Below are 15,227 nucleotides of genomic sequence, written 5' to 3'. Positions count from 1 at the left end.
TGCAATCGGTGCATCTCTAAAATAAACATATGATAGTACAGTTTCACACTAAAAGCACCTATTAAAGGAGTGTTGGAGTCACCAAAAAGAGAGTCAGAAGCCAGTTCAAACAGCATCTGAACTGTCCACCTAAAGCACTCCTGAATGTCTATGGCCTTTACAGAGGTGTGGCCAGACTTTGATCTTATATCTTCAATGGACCTAAAAGACAAGGGTGGAGTCTGCAGGCTCCAAAACACATCTATATTATATACAGACAGGCAAACTTTGCTGCCACGTAGAGCCAGTTTCTCTGACTGACTGGATGTCTCTTACAGTATGTGGCAACTACCACACATCTTTAACATGCTGTGTAGTTGTGAGTGGCTGCTTTATAGCCCATTCTGTGTTTTTGCATTTCCATGTTGCAGTGGAAGAAATACTGGTTTGTTTTGACGGATCACAGCCTGAGATACTACAAGGATTCCATTGCAGAGGAGGTGAGGTTACTGGTTTTATTTCTATATCATTGCATATTTTTTTTATATTGAATAGTACTCAGTGATGCAGTATTTCATGTTTGTGATCCTTGTGTTACTTCAGGCCTCTGACTTGGATGGTGAGATCGACCTGTCTACCTGCTACAATGTAACTGAATACCAGGCCCAACGCAATTATGGTTTCCAAATCCATGTAAGAGGTCTTCCCTTGTCATGAAGGAGAAATGTTTTTACTCTGTATGTTCATTTATTTGGGGATTTATATTAGTTTAGGACAATATTATATCTATACCCGCATAGCCGTGATGTTTTCAAGTAAAAGCTTTTTATACATTGTAGTATTGTCTAACACAGTAGTCTTCTAATAAATACACTGTGAAAATGTCATGGTTTAATTGCTGCTGGCATATTGTCACAGAGGAAACAGTGTAGTCATTTTGTTAGCTGTAGTTTGGGTTTCACCGTCAGCTGACAAACAAGGCACATCATCATATTAATACAAATATCAAATAAAGGTTCAGTATGTCCTACAGCAGTACTACAATGGCCTAAAGCGTCCAAAAGTATCAAAGGCATAGCTGCATACACTGCATAAATGTATCTACCATCACAGATATTGCCATACAGTTTATATCATCTTATGGTACACACTGCCATAACACCCAAGCCAAAGGCTAAACAAAAACAAAACTTTTAAAATGAATTTTTAATTACAGAGCTGTTGTATTGCAATACATACAGGGTTTATATTTTTCTTTGTGGCACAGTTGACATCTCATTGTATTTTTACATGTTTAGACACAGGAGGGAGTGCATACCTTGTCGGCCATGACAGCAGGTATACGCAGGAACTGGATCCAGGCAGTGATGAAGAACGTCAGACCCTCCACTGCCCCTGATGTGGCAAGGTCAATACAGTCACTTCAATAGTATTACATATATTTGCAGTAATGATCTACAGTATAACTCAGCTGATGGTTTAAACTGGTAACATGATATGACCGTTGCTGTTCTGTCACATCTACAAGCAAAAAAACAGCCAAACAACAAAAAAAATTCAATTTCAGGCCTCAGAAACAAGTTGGCAAGCTCAAATTATACACATTTCTGACAACTGTGATGGAGCTGTATCCGGTGGACACTGGGGGCTTGGATTCTGAGATTTAATTGTATCATTTTAAACATGGAAAATCAGCACTTTGAAACTAAAACTTAGTTGCCGACCTTTTTCTCTGCCTTCCAGTTCACATGAGGACCATGGCTCCTTCTCTCCTTTGGAGGGTCTTGTTAGACCAGATGTCACCCAGGACTCTTCTGAACCCTCATGTGTGGAGAGAGAATCCAATACAGGCATCATTAAGAGCCGGGCACGTGAACGTAGACGGGAAGGCCGGTCTAAGACATTCGACTGGGCAGAGTTCAGACCCATCGCTCAGGCTCTGGCTCAGCAGAGGGCACAAGAGGCCAAGAGCCTCCAGGAAGACTTGGGAGAGCTCGAGAGGAGCCGGAGGAGAGAGGAGAGGCGAAAGAGGTATGAGACTGTCACTAGCTCATCGGCAGAGCATACAGGAGTGAGGACAGACTATGACAGAGCAGACGGAGTTGTACACACAGATTCATTAGGTTCCACGGCTCTGGAGAGACGGCAGAAGGTGGAGGAGGTGATTGAACAACACTGGCGACAGGTGGAAGAAACACCTATACGGGAGGAGAGGAGGGTGCCTCTGCCCACCACAGTGCAGTCTATGGAGACTGCAGAGCTGGAGCGGCTGTTGGAAAATTACAAGCAAGGGGTATGTTTATCTATTATATGTAGGGAAGAATTGTAACTCTTTAGATCCTAGGTGGAAGCAGAAGTCTGTGCTCACCATCTTAACACCATCCTACAGTTCTCTCAGATTCAGGGCTACAACTAACAGTTATTTGTATCTTCAATCTACAGATTATTTACTTTATTCATTGATAAATTTTGTGTACAATAAAAAGTCAGAAAAATGTGATGTCACAGTTTCTCAAAGCCCAGAGTGTGGATATCGTGGATACCATAAAAATCAACTACATTGTTATATTTAAACACATCCTTTATTAGCTAATCAGAATTGTCCATGCTGCCCCTGCAGATAGAAGACCTCAAGGCGCAGTTAGAGAGCTGTCACCAGCAGCTTCTGGACTCCGGCAAACACAAGCAGGAGCTGGAGCTCCAGCTGAGAACAGCTCTGGAGAGAGAGCAGGACATCCGCACAGGGTACATCTCTCCGGTGAGTTATTGGTCTCGTTGTGTTCAGTGAGCAGCCGCATTGTATTGTATGTTCCTCTGCTATGATGGGAAGTTCTGTAGTAGATTTCATGCGTATATTTGTAATTGAGCAGTATTTTCCCCTTCATGTTGTAACATTCTTTGCATGTTGTATTTTATTGTAAATAAAAGCATGAAACAAACTGACACTGAAGCATCAAAGTTGCTACAGATATGTGCCTTGCATGAGGTCATTGCATGAGAAAAACAGATCTTATTACTAAATTGGCTTCTACTAGTGAATGTCTTCTCTCTGTGTTATAGATCTGTACAATGTCTGGACTCATGGTAGTAGTTACTTGAGCGTCGCGTTGACTATGAACAGCAATTTAGTGGTTGGTAATGTGACTTTTGGAGGATAATTTCACTCTAAAAGAAAAAATTGTAAATGACTTAGCTTTTAGCTAGCCACTCAGGCTACAACAGAATGCAAAAGGAATAGGAAAATAGAAAAGGTTATAATGAAATTAAAATGACAAACTGTATTTATTAAAAGGCACTTTCAAAATGGACATTTAAGTTAGAATATCAGAATCAAATTCTGACCATTCAGTATGCTGTTCATTTTTTGCCTTTTTATGAGATAAATAAGGAAAATGAATGAATCTGAAAAGCTGAACAAGAAGATGGAAAACAAAATGGCAGTATCACTGGAAAATACCCTGAAAAGTTTAATGTGTTAAAATTTTTCTCACGTGCATCTATTTTCAACTGACATACTCATTTTCTGATGTGATGTCTATGCTTCCTTATTTACATACAGTTAAAGTGGCTAAAATAAAGGGAATTCAAATTTATTTTTTATTAAAATTTGAAAAATTGTTTTGAAAGTTTTTATTTTCAATTTTATGTTTTAAGGTTTACCTTTTCTTTTAAAAGAACCATTATGTCAATTTCAAATATCTTTTTTGTTTGTTTTAGCTTCCTGACTAATTTTCAGTTAGAGCCTTCTAGCAGTTCACTAAAATAGCTATTTACTTTCTTCTTAATTCTTCTTAAATTGTCATTTAGAATGATGATGTCCTTTGTAGCCATTGGCATAATAGTTTTACTTGTTGAAATGTTTGACTGAACATGTATGAGTAATAACCTCTTGCCTTGTTGTCTAATTTGCATGGATGCCAGATTCTCATCTTCTATTAACTGCTATACAGACCATCTATCAGTTATTCTGTTAACAAATGTCATTTATAGCTATGTATAGGTAAATGTATGATGTTGGATTAATTTCTGTGCTTGTGTGTCATGTATGGATGGATTTGCCAGAGTGGGGCTGAATGAATAGTTTTTAGCTTGTTTTTGTTTGAGTTAACTTTAGGCATCACTGTGATTGTTAGGATATACATTATGCAGTATTTGTGCAGCTTTATGTTTTAGAAGTACAGTATATCAGTGACTTGCAATGAACTATAGAGAAAATCTGAAAATACACTTGAACATTAGACTTAAGTTGAGTAATACAATTCACTATTTTCACTCAGAAAAGAATTGCTTTGGTGCAAGACATGAGATTGGACCAGAGAACTACAGAAATGTGTTTGTAGGACCTGGTGTGCCTTCCATCCTTGAGTAAACCATCCAGCTGAAACTAATATTGCATTACTTACTACATGAAGTAACTTTTAATCATTTAATGTGCATGCTCTGTTGTGATTAACTAACCCCAGCCATTAAATCTTTCCTTTGCTTTTAGTTTACACCATTAAATCTAAGGGAACTTTGAATATGTTTACAATCACTGTTTTGTTTACATTATTTGGGATTATCATGTTGGGAATGCTAGTTGTAATGGTATTTTTAATATAAATTAGAGGGAAATGATTGGTAGATAACCCTGAGAATTATTAGCAAGCTTTGTGTCTCCCCTGCTGTGTGTTAACCAACTGTTTGGTCCCCTTTTCCAAGCTGGAGCACCCTTTGGGTCTGGAGGCTGATGTGACGCCCCAGACGAAGAGGCCCGAACTGGTTAGTTCTCAGGCACAGAGTTTAACAAAGAAGTACCAGGAGACCAAAGAGCTCCTAAAGCTGCAAGAGCTGAAAAAGCGCAGTATGCAGGCACAGCTTGGCCTCTCACTTTCTCACCTGCCCATGGAATCTTACTTTTCTGAACCCCCAAAACAATCTATTCTGGAAGTCCCTTCTCCTGAATCTGTCCAACAAACAGTTAGCTTCTTGCTCCAGGACAGCAAAGAGGCAATTCAAGAACTAAAAGACTTAATAACTACTGAACCTCTTACTTTAACAGAGCTGGGGAAACCTTTGAAATCCCATAGTTGTAATCAAGAGACAACAGAGAAGTATCAACTTAAGAAGCTCTTGGAAACTTGGAAGGACCAACAGGAGATAGAAAATGAAACAATAAAAAAGAGTTTAGCCAGGGCAGGAGAAAGCATCCGTGATTATGAAGCCCGTCTCCTAACTATGGAAGATTTGGTGGGGAAGGTTCAGAAACAAAAAAGCCTCTACAGCCCCCTCTCAAAAATTGAAAATCATTCAGAGACAAATGAGGTGACAATTGCAATGCTCTCTCAGAGGGTTGAACTTTTAACAAATGAAAATGGGTCATTGAAACGACGATGTCAGGAGATAGTGAACCAATTGACTGAGGCTGACAGAGAAATAGACAGACTGAAAGCCGAGCTCATCAGCCAGCAGGGGAGCAGTCAGCATCATCTGGTTGTTGAAGAGCTGAAAAGACTGAAGGCAGAACTGGCTGAAAACCAAGCTACTGCCATAGACAGGGAGTATTATGAGAGGGAGCTGAATGAGAAATCCTTGAGGCTCCATGAAGCTCTGGTTATGTTGGAGGAGCTTGGCAACACGCTTAAAGATACTGAAAAGAAGCTGCAGTTGAAAGAGGCCACGCTGAAAGGTCTGGGCTTTCAGACAGATTATGAGGATGAGGAGTTACACCCAGAGAAAGAGCAACTCAAAGTGCTACTGGAAGCCTCACAAGCAAAGTTACTTGAGACGGAGACAAACCTTCACTCTGCAGAACAGCGCCGTATAGAACTGGAAGCGAGGAATTGCGAATTAATCACACTGAACCGGGAATCTGAAAAAGTCAGTAGAGAGAAGCTAACTGAAGCAGAAAACAAAGTAAAAAAGCTACAAGAGAAGTTAGAATTGATTACAGGTAGTGAGAGTGTTGAGTCAGGAGAGAAGCAGGTTGATGAAAAAGGACTTGTAACGCAAGTAATAAAAGAGATTGAGTTGAAGTCTGAGGCAATTGATCAGGTTGTAGAGATGTTGGCAAAGATAGATGTTAATGTAAAGAGAATGCTCAGTGATTTAAAAAGCACTTTATTTGATTCTTGGAAAGAAGAGTCACAGTGTGTGAGTCAACAAGACAAGAGTTTGGTAGTTGAGGGAGAGTTTTGGAGCCAGCTGTTGGGAACCACTGAAGCAAAACCAGAAGAAAACAGACATATCTGTGGGAGAAAGGTGGCAGAACAAATGATGGCACAGAAGCACTTGATGCTCTTGATTGGTAGGATATGTCCACAAACAAAAATTGAGAGTGAAGAAGTGACAGAGACAAATTTTGAATCCATGTATAGCTGGCTTAATAATGACACAAATGCTCTAATTCTTAAAAAGCTAACAGAGACCTTGAAGGCAAAGTCAAATGGTCTGAAGCAGATTGCGTCCAGTGTGAAACTGGACAAAGATGACAAGCTTCTGTCTTTGGCTCTAGCAAGCTTTCATCATGAGCATGATCATAAACAGAAAGAGTCTGAATATCTGCTTGAAGCTCTCAAAGAAGCGTACATGTCTTATGTGATCATTAGGCTAAAGGTCCAACATGAGAAAGAGCTCAAGCAAAAGCAGATAAACATTCAGATTGGTAGTTCAGACTGTCCAAATTGTCCTAAATTAAGAGAAATTGCCACTGATCTCCAGTATAGATTAGCGGAGCTTCAGAGTCAGCTATATGAGGCTTCTTTGAAAACCGCTACAGGGCCACAGACTTTGATCCAGATTGAAGGGGCGCCCATTGACTCACTGGATAAAACCATTGAGCTTCATGACATGATAGCATGCCATAGGAAGGAGCTACGAGAGGTCAAAGATGGCTACGAACGGGAAGCTGAAAAGTTGAGGCAGGAAATTGCAAAGGCCAGTGAGACACTGCGTCTCCGCTCAGAAGAAAATGTGAAAGAGATTGACTCATTGACAAACTGCATGCAGAACCTCAAAAAGAAGCATGAAATGGAAAGGAAAACCCTACTGGAGCAGTTTGAAAGGGAAATGGAAGATCTGAGAAGCATGATGAATCCGGTAAACCCAGACAGGGTTTCAACAGATCAGAGCAGCACGTCACATCACACCTTGGCCCAAACCCTAACCCTGAAGGAGCGCATTCAAGAGCTCGTGACCCAAGTATCAGTCATGACCGAAGAGATGAGACGACGCGAAGAGCAGGGTGACATTACAACTCTACGGCTGAAATATGAGAAAGACCTGGAAAACCTGAAGGTGGAAGTGCTCCCTGTCCTTGCCGTCCTCCATCTGTGATGCCTTGTGTTCCTCTGTGGCATTCCCAGACCCCCCTTCCTTCCCCAGCTCCTACTACCCTAACTAACCTAGCTCACCCTACTTTCGCTCTTTGTTCTGTAAATCACTTTTCTTCTATGTTGCATGTACTGTAAACTACCATTAGGTTTGTGTGATCATTGATGCAGTAGTTGTGTACCGAGGAACCCATTTTGTTGAGGCTTCATCAGTACCACATGTAGACCTTCTAGTTACCGATACATTTTATTAGCCATAGTGAACAGAAGCTAGCTCCACATCATATTATCCTACTTTGCTATGAAATGAGTTCCTCTGTTGATAGTTCAATGTGCTTATTAATTTTGGCTCAGCTACGCAGCAAGTTCAAAGAATTGACCCTTTTTTTTTTTTTAGCATTAATGAATAATCAGAATTCACATAGCCAATTATCATTTTGTGGCTATGCTAATAATTTGTAAGATTCTGATCTTTGTTCCCTTTTCTGTTTCTACTAACAGTTCAGTTATAATCCCCTACTTTCTCTGAATATCATTTGGTGGTGTAACATTTAAATTAAGTGAGTTTAACTCAGCTTCTTAGTAGCTTTTTCTAGAGGCTTCAAAGCCATCTCACGTTGTTGACTCAGTTGCATCATATGACCTGTGTATCAAACTTCGATCACAGGAAGTGGTCATGTACAGGACATCTCTGTGGCAACTGAGCTAATAACTTTGCTGATCAAGGAAATGAGATGCAGTTGTGGAAAAAGCTAGTAAGCAGACCTTGAGTCAGACTATTTTTGTCAAACTACTATTCACAAAGTCAGGGTTAGTCTTTCAAGCTAAAACATTCATATTTCTTGTCACAATAAAGGGTCAGTTCACCCAACTAACAAAAATACATGGTATTTGGTCAAGCACGGTTGGTTTAATTTATTGAGGTTTCTCCCAGTGCAGTGGAGGTGAAAGGAATTTTGCTGGTGTTGTCAAAGCACAGAGTAATGGTTTTTAATAGAAACTCTACAGAAATGTCTCTTTCCAAAAACAATATCCTGTTTATTTACTATGATCCAAAACATAATGGTGTACACTGTAGACAGTTTACAGCATTTTTTTTTTACTTTTGATAAAACATTCTCAGTAACATTGTTGGTGGGAAAACAAGCAGCTGTTTTCTACTTAAAATTTTCAGTGCTTCATGTATCACAAATGAAAGCCTATTCACTGTTTTATTCGGGTAATTGCAAAAGTTTGAGCTATGCATATGTCAAAACCTCTGTAAATCAAACTGTCTGCATGGCTGGTCACAATAAGGGGTATGTGAGAAACGTTTTTCTTATTATTTGAGAGAACTGAATCTCTAATTTATTAATGTATTATCAACCTTTGTGCATTCAAGAGGTAATGCTGGTGTTATTCTATACTTCTCTCAACAAATCCCATTAAGAGACCAAAATCAACAATGCTTCAGACTGTCTCTCGATACTTTCTGACTTCCCTAATCTGTCTATAGCACTCAGTCTTAAGCCCATTGGTTACTACTCAATATTTATGGACAAATGGAAACACCTGAATAACTGACCGGTCTCTTCCAAGTTGACAATGACCCCATCATAGGGCACAACAAGTCACTGAATAGTTTGATGAATATGACATGAATCATACGCTGTGGCCTTCACAGACACCAGATCTCAATCCAGTTGAAAACCTATGGGAGATTTTGGAGCGAAGTGTTAGACAGTGTCTCCGCCATCATCATCAAAACACCAAATGAGGGAATATCTTTTGGAAGAATGGTGCTCATCCTTCCAGTAGAGCTCAGTGACTTGGAGAGTCGAGGTGCACTGAAGCTGTGCTGGTGGCACAGCACCTTACTATAAGATTTAATTAATTTATTTATTTCTTTGTCACCTGCTGCAACAGTGTGGCTCACTGATGTGTTTTTAATAATTTTTCTACCCAGTGGAGCTCTGTGGCAGAGAGGGAAGATGTATTGGCTTTGAAAATACACACAATACTTGAAAGTGGGATGCATCCATTATTGATTTTTGTCTTTTCATGGGATTTGTTAAGAAAAATATTTTTTAAAATTCAACTTACTATATAGCTTAAACAGCAATTTGATGCTTCATGGTTTGACACTAGTGAAATGGAAAAAATGTTCAGCTTGGAAGGTATTGAGAGAATAACCCAAACCTTGATAAGTTTATAAGAGAAAAGTGAGCTTTATTTGTTAAATAGTGTATTAAATGGCATATTGGATGTTGAGATAATTGGCTTATGTCTTCGCGAACTTAATCTGGCATGTCTGAGCAGAGAGTCCATGACCTTGGATATATTTACACACAAGATATATAGCCTGACATGCTTCCAAATAAAGCTTTTGCCCGGTCTGATGTCAGAGCAGGAAGTTTACATTGGCTTTATTGGGGAGACTTTTTACCCTCTCACAGTAGATTCTTGGATCTGAGCCCTCATGGGGTTTTATTTCTTTGAAAACACAATGGACCTCGATGTTTCCTGTTGGGCTGAGGAGGAGAGGAAACACAGGCCAGGGCACAGCCATCGACTGAGTGCACAGATTAGTGGCATTGAATGGCAGGGCTAGATTTTAGGTCAGATGATTGGAAAAGCCACTCTAAATCCTTTCTTGTGGAAACTTGCACTGTAGCTATAATAGCAATATAATGGCTCTTTCTTAAAGTGTGTTGATGAGGTTTATTCTGCTCTCTTTTCTGCATACCATTGCAAAGGTGCTAGGTTGAAAAGCTGCCCTTACAAATTGCCTATGCTGAAAATATATTTGACTCCAATGTCTCAGGCACCCAGCTAGCTATTCAGTGGTATATTAGTTTAACCCAGCATTCCATCAAAGATGTGACCTGTATGCAGATTAGGTTTTTTGCAATAGCTGCAGTCGATAGTCACTATTCAATAAGATGAGGTCATCTTGGATTAAGGATTTTATAAGCATGAGTGGGTTTTGTACTGGAGATAGGAAATGGCAACATAAGCTTTCTTTTTCATCTTCATATTCATTCAGCATATTGTGTATCCTGTCATTCCTCTTAACCCTTTTTGTTCACACAGGCTCAACATGCTCAGAGCTAACAAGCTGTAGCTTGAAACTTACTTGCTGGAAATAATAATGATCTAAACTGGCTTACAGTGACTTAAAAAAATATTCAGATTTCTTCAGTTTTTGCACACTTTGTGTTGTACAGTAAGATTTTGAATGCCCAAAATTACCATTTATGATCAGTAACCCATAATGATAAGCGAAGTGAAAACATGTTTCTGGAAATATTAGCAAATTTATTAAAAACAAAAACTGAAATCTTTCATTCACAAAAGTATTCTGATCCTTAATTCAGTACTGTGTAGAAGCTCCTCTGACAGTTAGTTACAGCCTCAGTCTTTCTGGGTAAGTCTTTACAAGCTGTATGCATACATGGATTTCTGCAGCTTGGCCTGGTCTTCCTGGCAGATCCTTTCAAGTTCCATCAGACTGGATGGGATCACTGTGTGAAGGGCCATCTTCAGGTCTGTCCACAGATGAACTGTGGGGTTTGAGTCTGGACTTTGGCTGGGCCTCTCAGGAACAGTCAGAGACTGGTCCTGAAGCCACCCCATTGTTGTTTTGGCTGTTTGCTTCAGGCCATTATCCTGCTGGAAGGTGAACTGCCGCCCCAGTATCAGGTCTCTGCACTCTGGAGCGGGTTTTCTTCAGGAACCTCTCTGTATGTGGTTGCATTCATCCTTCCCTCTGTTCTAACCAGTCTCCCTGTCCCTGCTGCTGAGAAGCCCCCATAGCATGATGCTGGCACCACCGTGCTTCACTGTAGGGATGGTACTAGCAAGTGATGAGCAGTGGGTGGTGTTCACCAGATTTAGTATTGAGTTCTGCCCACAGAGTTCAGCTTTTGTCCCATCTGACCAGAATTTTTTTTCCCCTCGGGCTCCCATTCCTTTAAATGCTGTTTGACAAACTCCAAGCAGCTCTTACGATTTTTGACTCCAAGTGGATTCTGACTAGCCGCTCTACCATAAAAGCCTGTTTTGATGAAGAGCTGCTGAGATGGTCGTCCTTCCAACAGGTTCTCCATCTCTACACAGGACCTCTGAAGCTGTTAGAGTGACTTGGTAGTTCTTGGTCATGTACCTGATCACAGCCCTTCTTGCCCGGTAACTGTTTATCTGGACGGCTGACTGTGGTAGTTGAAAGGTTTTAAGTTTAGATTTTTTAAATACATTTGCAAAAATGTTTATAAATGTGCTTTAATGGCACAAACATGGCACTTTTAAAATGAAATCTACAACACAATGCAAAGTGCAAAAAATGGGGTAGTATGAATACTTTTTGAAGCCGCTGTACTCTGTATTGTAGGGCTCAGGTATCTCTCCTGCTCTGCTAATGTGATCAGGAGAATCTTTTAGTCTGTCCAGGTGAGCTATAATCTCACAGTTGCACCATGTTTACCTTTGTCACAGGCCACCTGTGAGAGGGGCTTTGCTGCCATGGAGGAGTCCCATCAGAAGGTGATAGACGAGCTGCTGAGGAAACACCAGAGAGAGCTGGAGAACCTGCAGGAAGAGAAGGAGAGGCTGCTGGCAGAGGAGACAGCAGCCACCATCGCTGGTAAATGCCGTCAGAGATGAAAGCACTTTTAACTAAACAGAAGACAGTCGCTTTATATTAAATGCTACAAAATGTGATTTGATTTTCACAAGACTGCATGTATTATGGTTATTAAAGCTTTTTGTCTGGATTCTAAGCAATTGAAGCCATGAAAAATGCCCACCGGACAGAGCTGGAGAAGGAGCTGGACAAGGCTCGCAAGTCCAACAACACCGCAGAGAACGCAGACATAGAGGAGATCAACAGACAGCACGAGTATGTCCCTTTCACTCTGTTGATTACATGTCATGAAGTGTAGTTCCTTTTATCCACATCTTGGAGGCCTATGGTGTACAACCAGAATAATACATTGACTCAGTGCTGTTCAGACACTTTGGCATCATGATTATCTGTTCAGCACTAGTCCTCCTCTTCATTATTATTGAACAGAACAACAGCAGCCCAGTTTACTGGTAGTACATTTGAGCATGGAACTGATCAGGAGTATAAGGCAAACTAACAGAAAGAAGCTGAGGCCTGTGAAAAATTATTACTGTTCAGTGCTTTGAAAAGTCATTAAACTACTTTACCACAAATGTAGAAATAAATGTTGATTTAATGCTGAATGTTCATTTTCTAAAGTTACTTGCATTCTACCATGTATTGCAAAGTAGGTAAGGTGTGTTAACACAGTCACTCCCAAACAGAGCTAGACTGTATTAAGCTAATAAAGAAGTTGACTTCATGGAGTTAGATGATGAAATAAAGCAATAAATTTTGTAGTTTCACAACAACAATAAAAACAAGCTTGTTTACTCGTGGAAGTACATTTATTTGCCAGTGTTAGCCACCTTTGTTCCCACACACTGTTCATAAATATTGACTGCTTTCTTTGGCTCCCTTTTTGGGAGGCCCACACATTTCAGTTGGGTTCAGATCAGGTGATGTGTGGGATGGAGCATTGTCTTGCTGTAGTATCATGGACCCTTTGAATGATGGTGGCTTCTTCTGGCACCACTGCTTAAGGAAGGTGGCATTCAGAAATTGGGAGTAATGTTTGGAATTCATTTTCAACCTATTTTCCACTCAAAATGGTCAGGCCAGTGCACTGTCAATAATACCAGCCCCCATCATCAGCCCTCCCTTGTCTTGCTGGCACTTCAGTTGAATAGTTGTGTGATGTTGATCGACAATCCAGCCACAGGCCCACCTTCAGGTCCACCCAGTATCCTTCTCATCTTATCCATCCACAAAACCTTTGAAAAATCTGTCTTCAGGTGTATTTTTGTCCATTCTTAATGTGTTTGCTTGTGTTTTTTATTCAAGGCAGGCTGATTTTCTGCCTTTCTGACGATGGCAATATGTGCAGATCTTTGCACCTTGTGCTTTTGCGGAGTCCAGGAATGTTGAAGTTGCAGAAGATGATGGCACTTGAGGCTAAAGGTTTCCTGGATACTTCTAGTCTCTTGTGGTTCATTGGCATATTTTCTTTTCAACACATTTTTACTTTCCTGTAGGCTCACCCTAACATATCTCTTGACTGTGCGGTGATCAGGACTCAAGAGCTTTGTATTCCTCCTCTGAAAGCCAGTTATTTTTACCTTTTTCTCATCTGTTAGGTCTCTTGCACCTCATTTTCCCAGCAGCAAAAAGCTGCCTAATAACTATGCACACCTGCCTTTAAGGCATTCTTCACTTTAAGCCACACCTTCTCTCCATGAAGCAGTTAAGTGACCTGACATTGTTTACACTGCGTGAATAATGAGGCCAATTTTTTATGGTTGAAAGAAATGCTCTTGGTTTCATTAGACTAATAATTATTGTATAATAATTGTGTAATAATTGTAGTAAGAAGACACTTCAATACAAAAATACCAATGATTAGTTTGAGGTAACTCAGTGACAACATTACACTGTCTATTTTCAACCTGCTCAGATATTGGTCAGAAATCCAGTATCAGCTGGGCTACACTGTTACATGGCTATTCTAACTGCTTGATTAAAGAGGGTTTGAGTTGCTCTAAGTACTGATTAAGTGGTTTCAGACCAAGCAGCTGTCACTCAGGACTTGCTGGGACATGCATGTAATGCCTCAGTGTGCTGTAACACTTCACATGGTGATGTGTGGAAGTACAGGTGTTAACTGTAAATCAAACTGAATTGCATTAAGCCAACACCTTTTTCAGCCTTTTCTTTTCACTGCCTTTGTTTTCCCATCAAAGAGGAAGAGTTTCTTGAAACTGTCTGATCTCAAAGCTGTGTCACTCTGAATGAGGGAGGACAAAGAACTCCTGCTCCACAGCTTGTCAACATTAACCTTAATGGATTGTAAAGTATGTATTTAGAACTCTGCCAAACATGGAATTACAGACACAGCTCCAGATCTGTGTTTTCCACCAAATATCTGTCCCTCATTACACCGTGACAAATTTCTTCTGGCCGCAGATTTATCAGGACAGTAAATCAACTTGTTAATTCATTAAACCAGACTAGAGCTTGAATGCCTAGTTGTACTTGCACCCCTGAACCCACAGTAGTGGCATTATATTTTCTCTCAGTGTAGTATTGTGTTGTGTTTCAGGGAGGAGCTCTGCTCATTCCAGCGGGAGATCCAAGTGTTGTCGGAGCAGTATTCCCAAAAGTGCTTGGAAAACGCCCACTTGGCCCAGGCGCTGGAGGCCGAGAGGCAGGCCCTCAGGCAGTGTCAGAGAGAGAACCAGGAGCTCAACGCACACAACCAGGTGCAGACACATACACAATCCTGTCACTTAATGGTACACCCAACTCACCTGTATACAAATATTTACCCAGGGACACTCTTTTGACTGGTGTTGACACAGTGTGCAGGGAAGCACCTCTGCCCGTCATCTAAACTGTACTACGCCTCTTCTGTTGGCATTTGTAGGAGCTTAACAACCGTCTGGCAGCAGAGATCACAAAGATGCGTTCCATGGTATCAGAAGACGGAGTAGGTCAGACAAACACCACAATGCAGGGGAAAGAACTCTATGAGTTAGAGGTGAGGTTCACTTCAAGAGAAGCAGAAAAATATAAAATTGCATCATATGAAAAATGCATATTTTGAATGGACATTTGTACCAGAGGCTTTAAAAAACAGCTGAGGCTCTTCAGACAAGTTGTAATAGTCTTAATGACCAGAAAGTAAAAGCTGGCTTCTATCAATTTCTTGTTTTCTAGGTGATGCTGAGGGTGAAAGAGTCAGAGGTCCAGTACCTGAAGCAGGAAATTAACTCCCTGAAAGATGAGCTCCAAGCTGCCCAAAGAGTATGTGTGTGTGTGTGTGTGTGTGTGTGTGTGTGTGTGTGTGTGTGTGTGTT

The 15,227-nt window shown here is 40.5% G+C and overlaps 1 protein-coding gene across 4 annotated transcripts in view; it reads left to right on the top strand.

Moving 5' to 3' along the window:
• The window catches only part of LOC109952118 (myosin phosphatase Rho interacting protein), a 49,830-nt gene that overhangs the window by 30,268 nt on the left and 4,335 nt on the right, over positions 1–15,227 (top strand). For 2 of the 4 annotated variants that reach the window (XM_020586995.1, XM_020586996.1), the window contains exons 11-21: positions 411–479; positions 583–672; positions 1,278–1,387; positions 1,723–2,272; positions 2,600–2,737; positions 4,681–7,254; positions 11,763–11,910; positions 12,048–12,165; positions 14,471–14,630; positions 14,795–14,908; positions 15,088–15,174. In XM_020586995.1, coding sequence (XP_020442651.1) covers positions 411–479; positions 583–672; positions 1,278–1,387; positions 1,723–2,272; positions 2,600–2,737; positions 4,681–7,254; positions 11,763–11,910; positions 12,048–12,165; positions 14,471–14,630; positions 14,795–14,908; positions 15,088–15,174 — 4,158 coding nt within the window. The remainder of the gene's footprint in view (positions 1–410; positions 480–582; positions 673–1,277; positions 1,388–1,722; positions 2,273–2,599; positions 2,738–4,680; positions 7,255–11,762; positions 11,911–12,047; positions 12,166–14,470; positions 14,631–14,794; positions 14,909–15,087; positions 15,175–15,227) is intronic. The other 2 variants (XM_020586997.1, XM_020586998.1) reach the window with 2 other exon arrangements.

The sequence above is a fragment of the Monopterus albus genome, unplaced genomic scaffold (genome assembly GCF_001952655.1).
Source record: "Monopterus albus unplaced genomic scaffold, M_albus_1.0 scaffold434.1, whole genome shotgun sequence".
In the NCBI taxonomy this organism is placed as follows: Eukaryota; Metazoa; Chordata; class Actinopteri; order Synbranchiformes; family Synbranchidae; genus Monopterus; species Monopterus albus.
The sequence above is the reverse complement of the archived record's forward strand: the minus strand, read 5'-3'. Positions and strand labels throughout refer to the sequence as shown.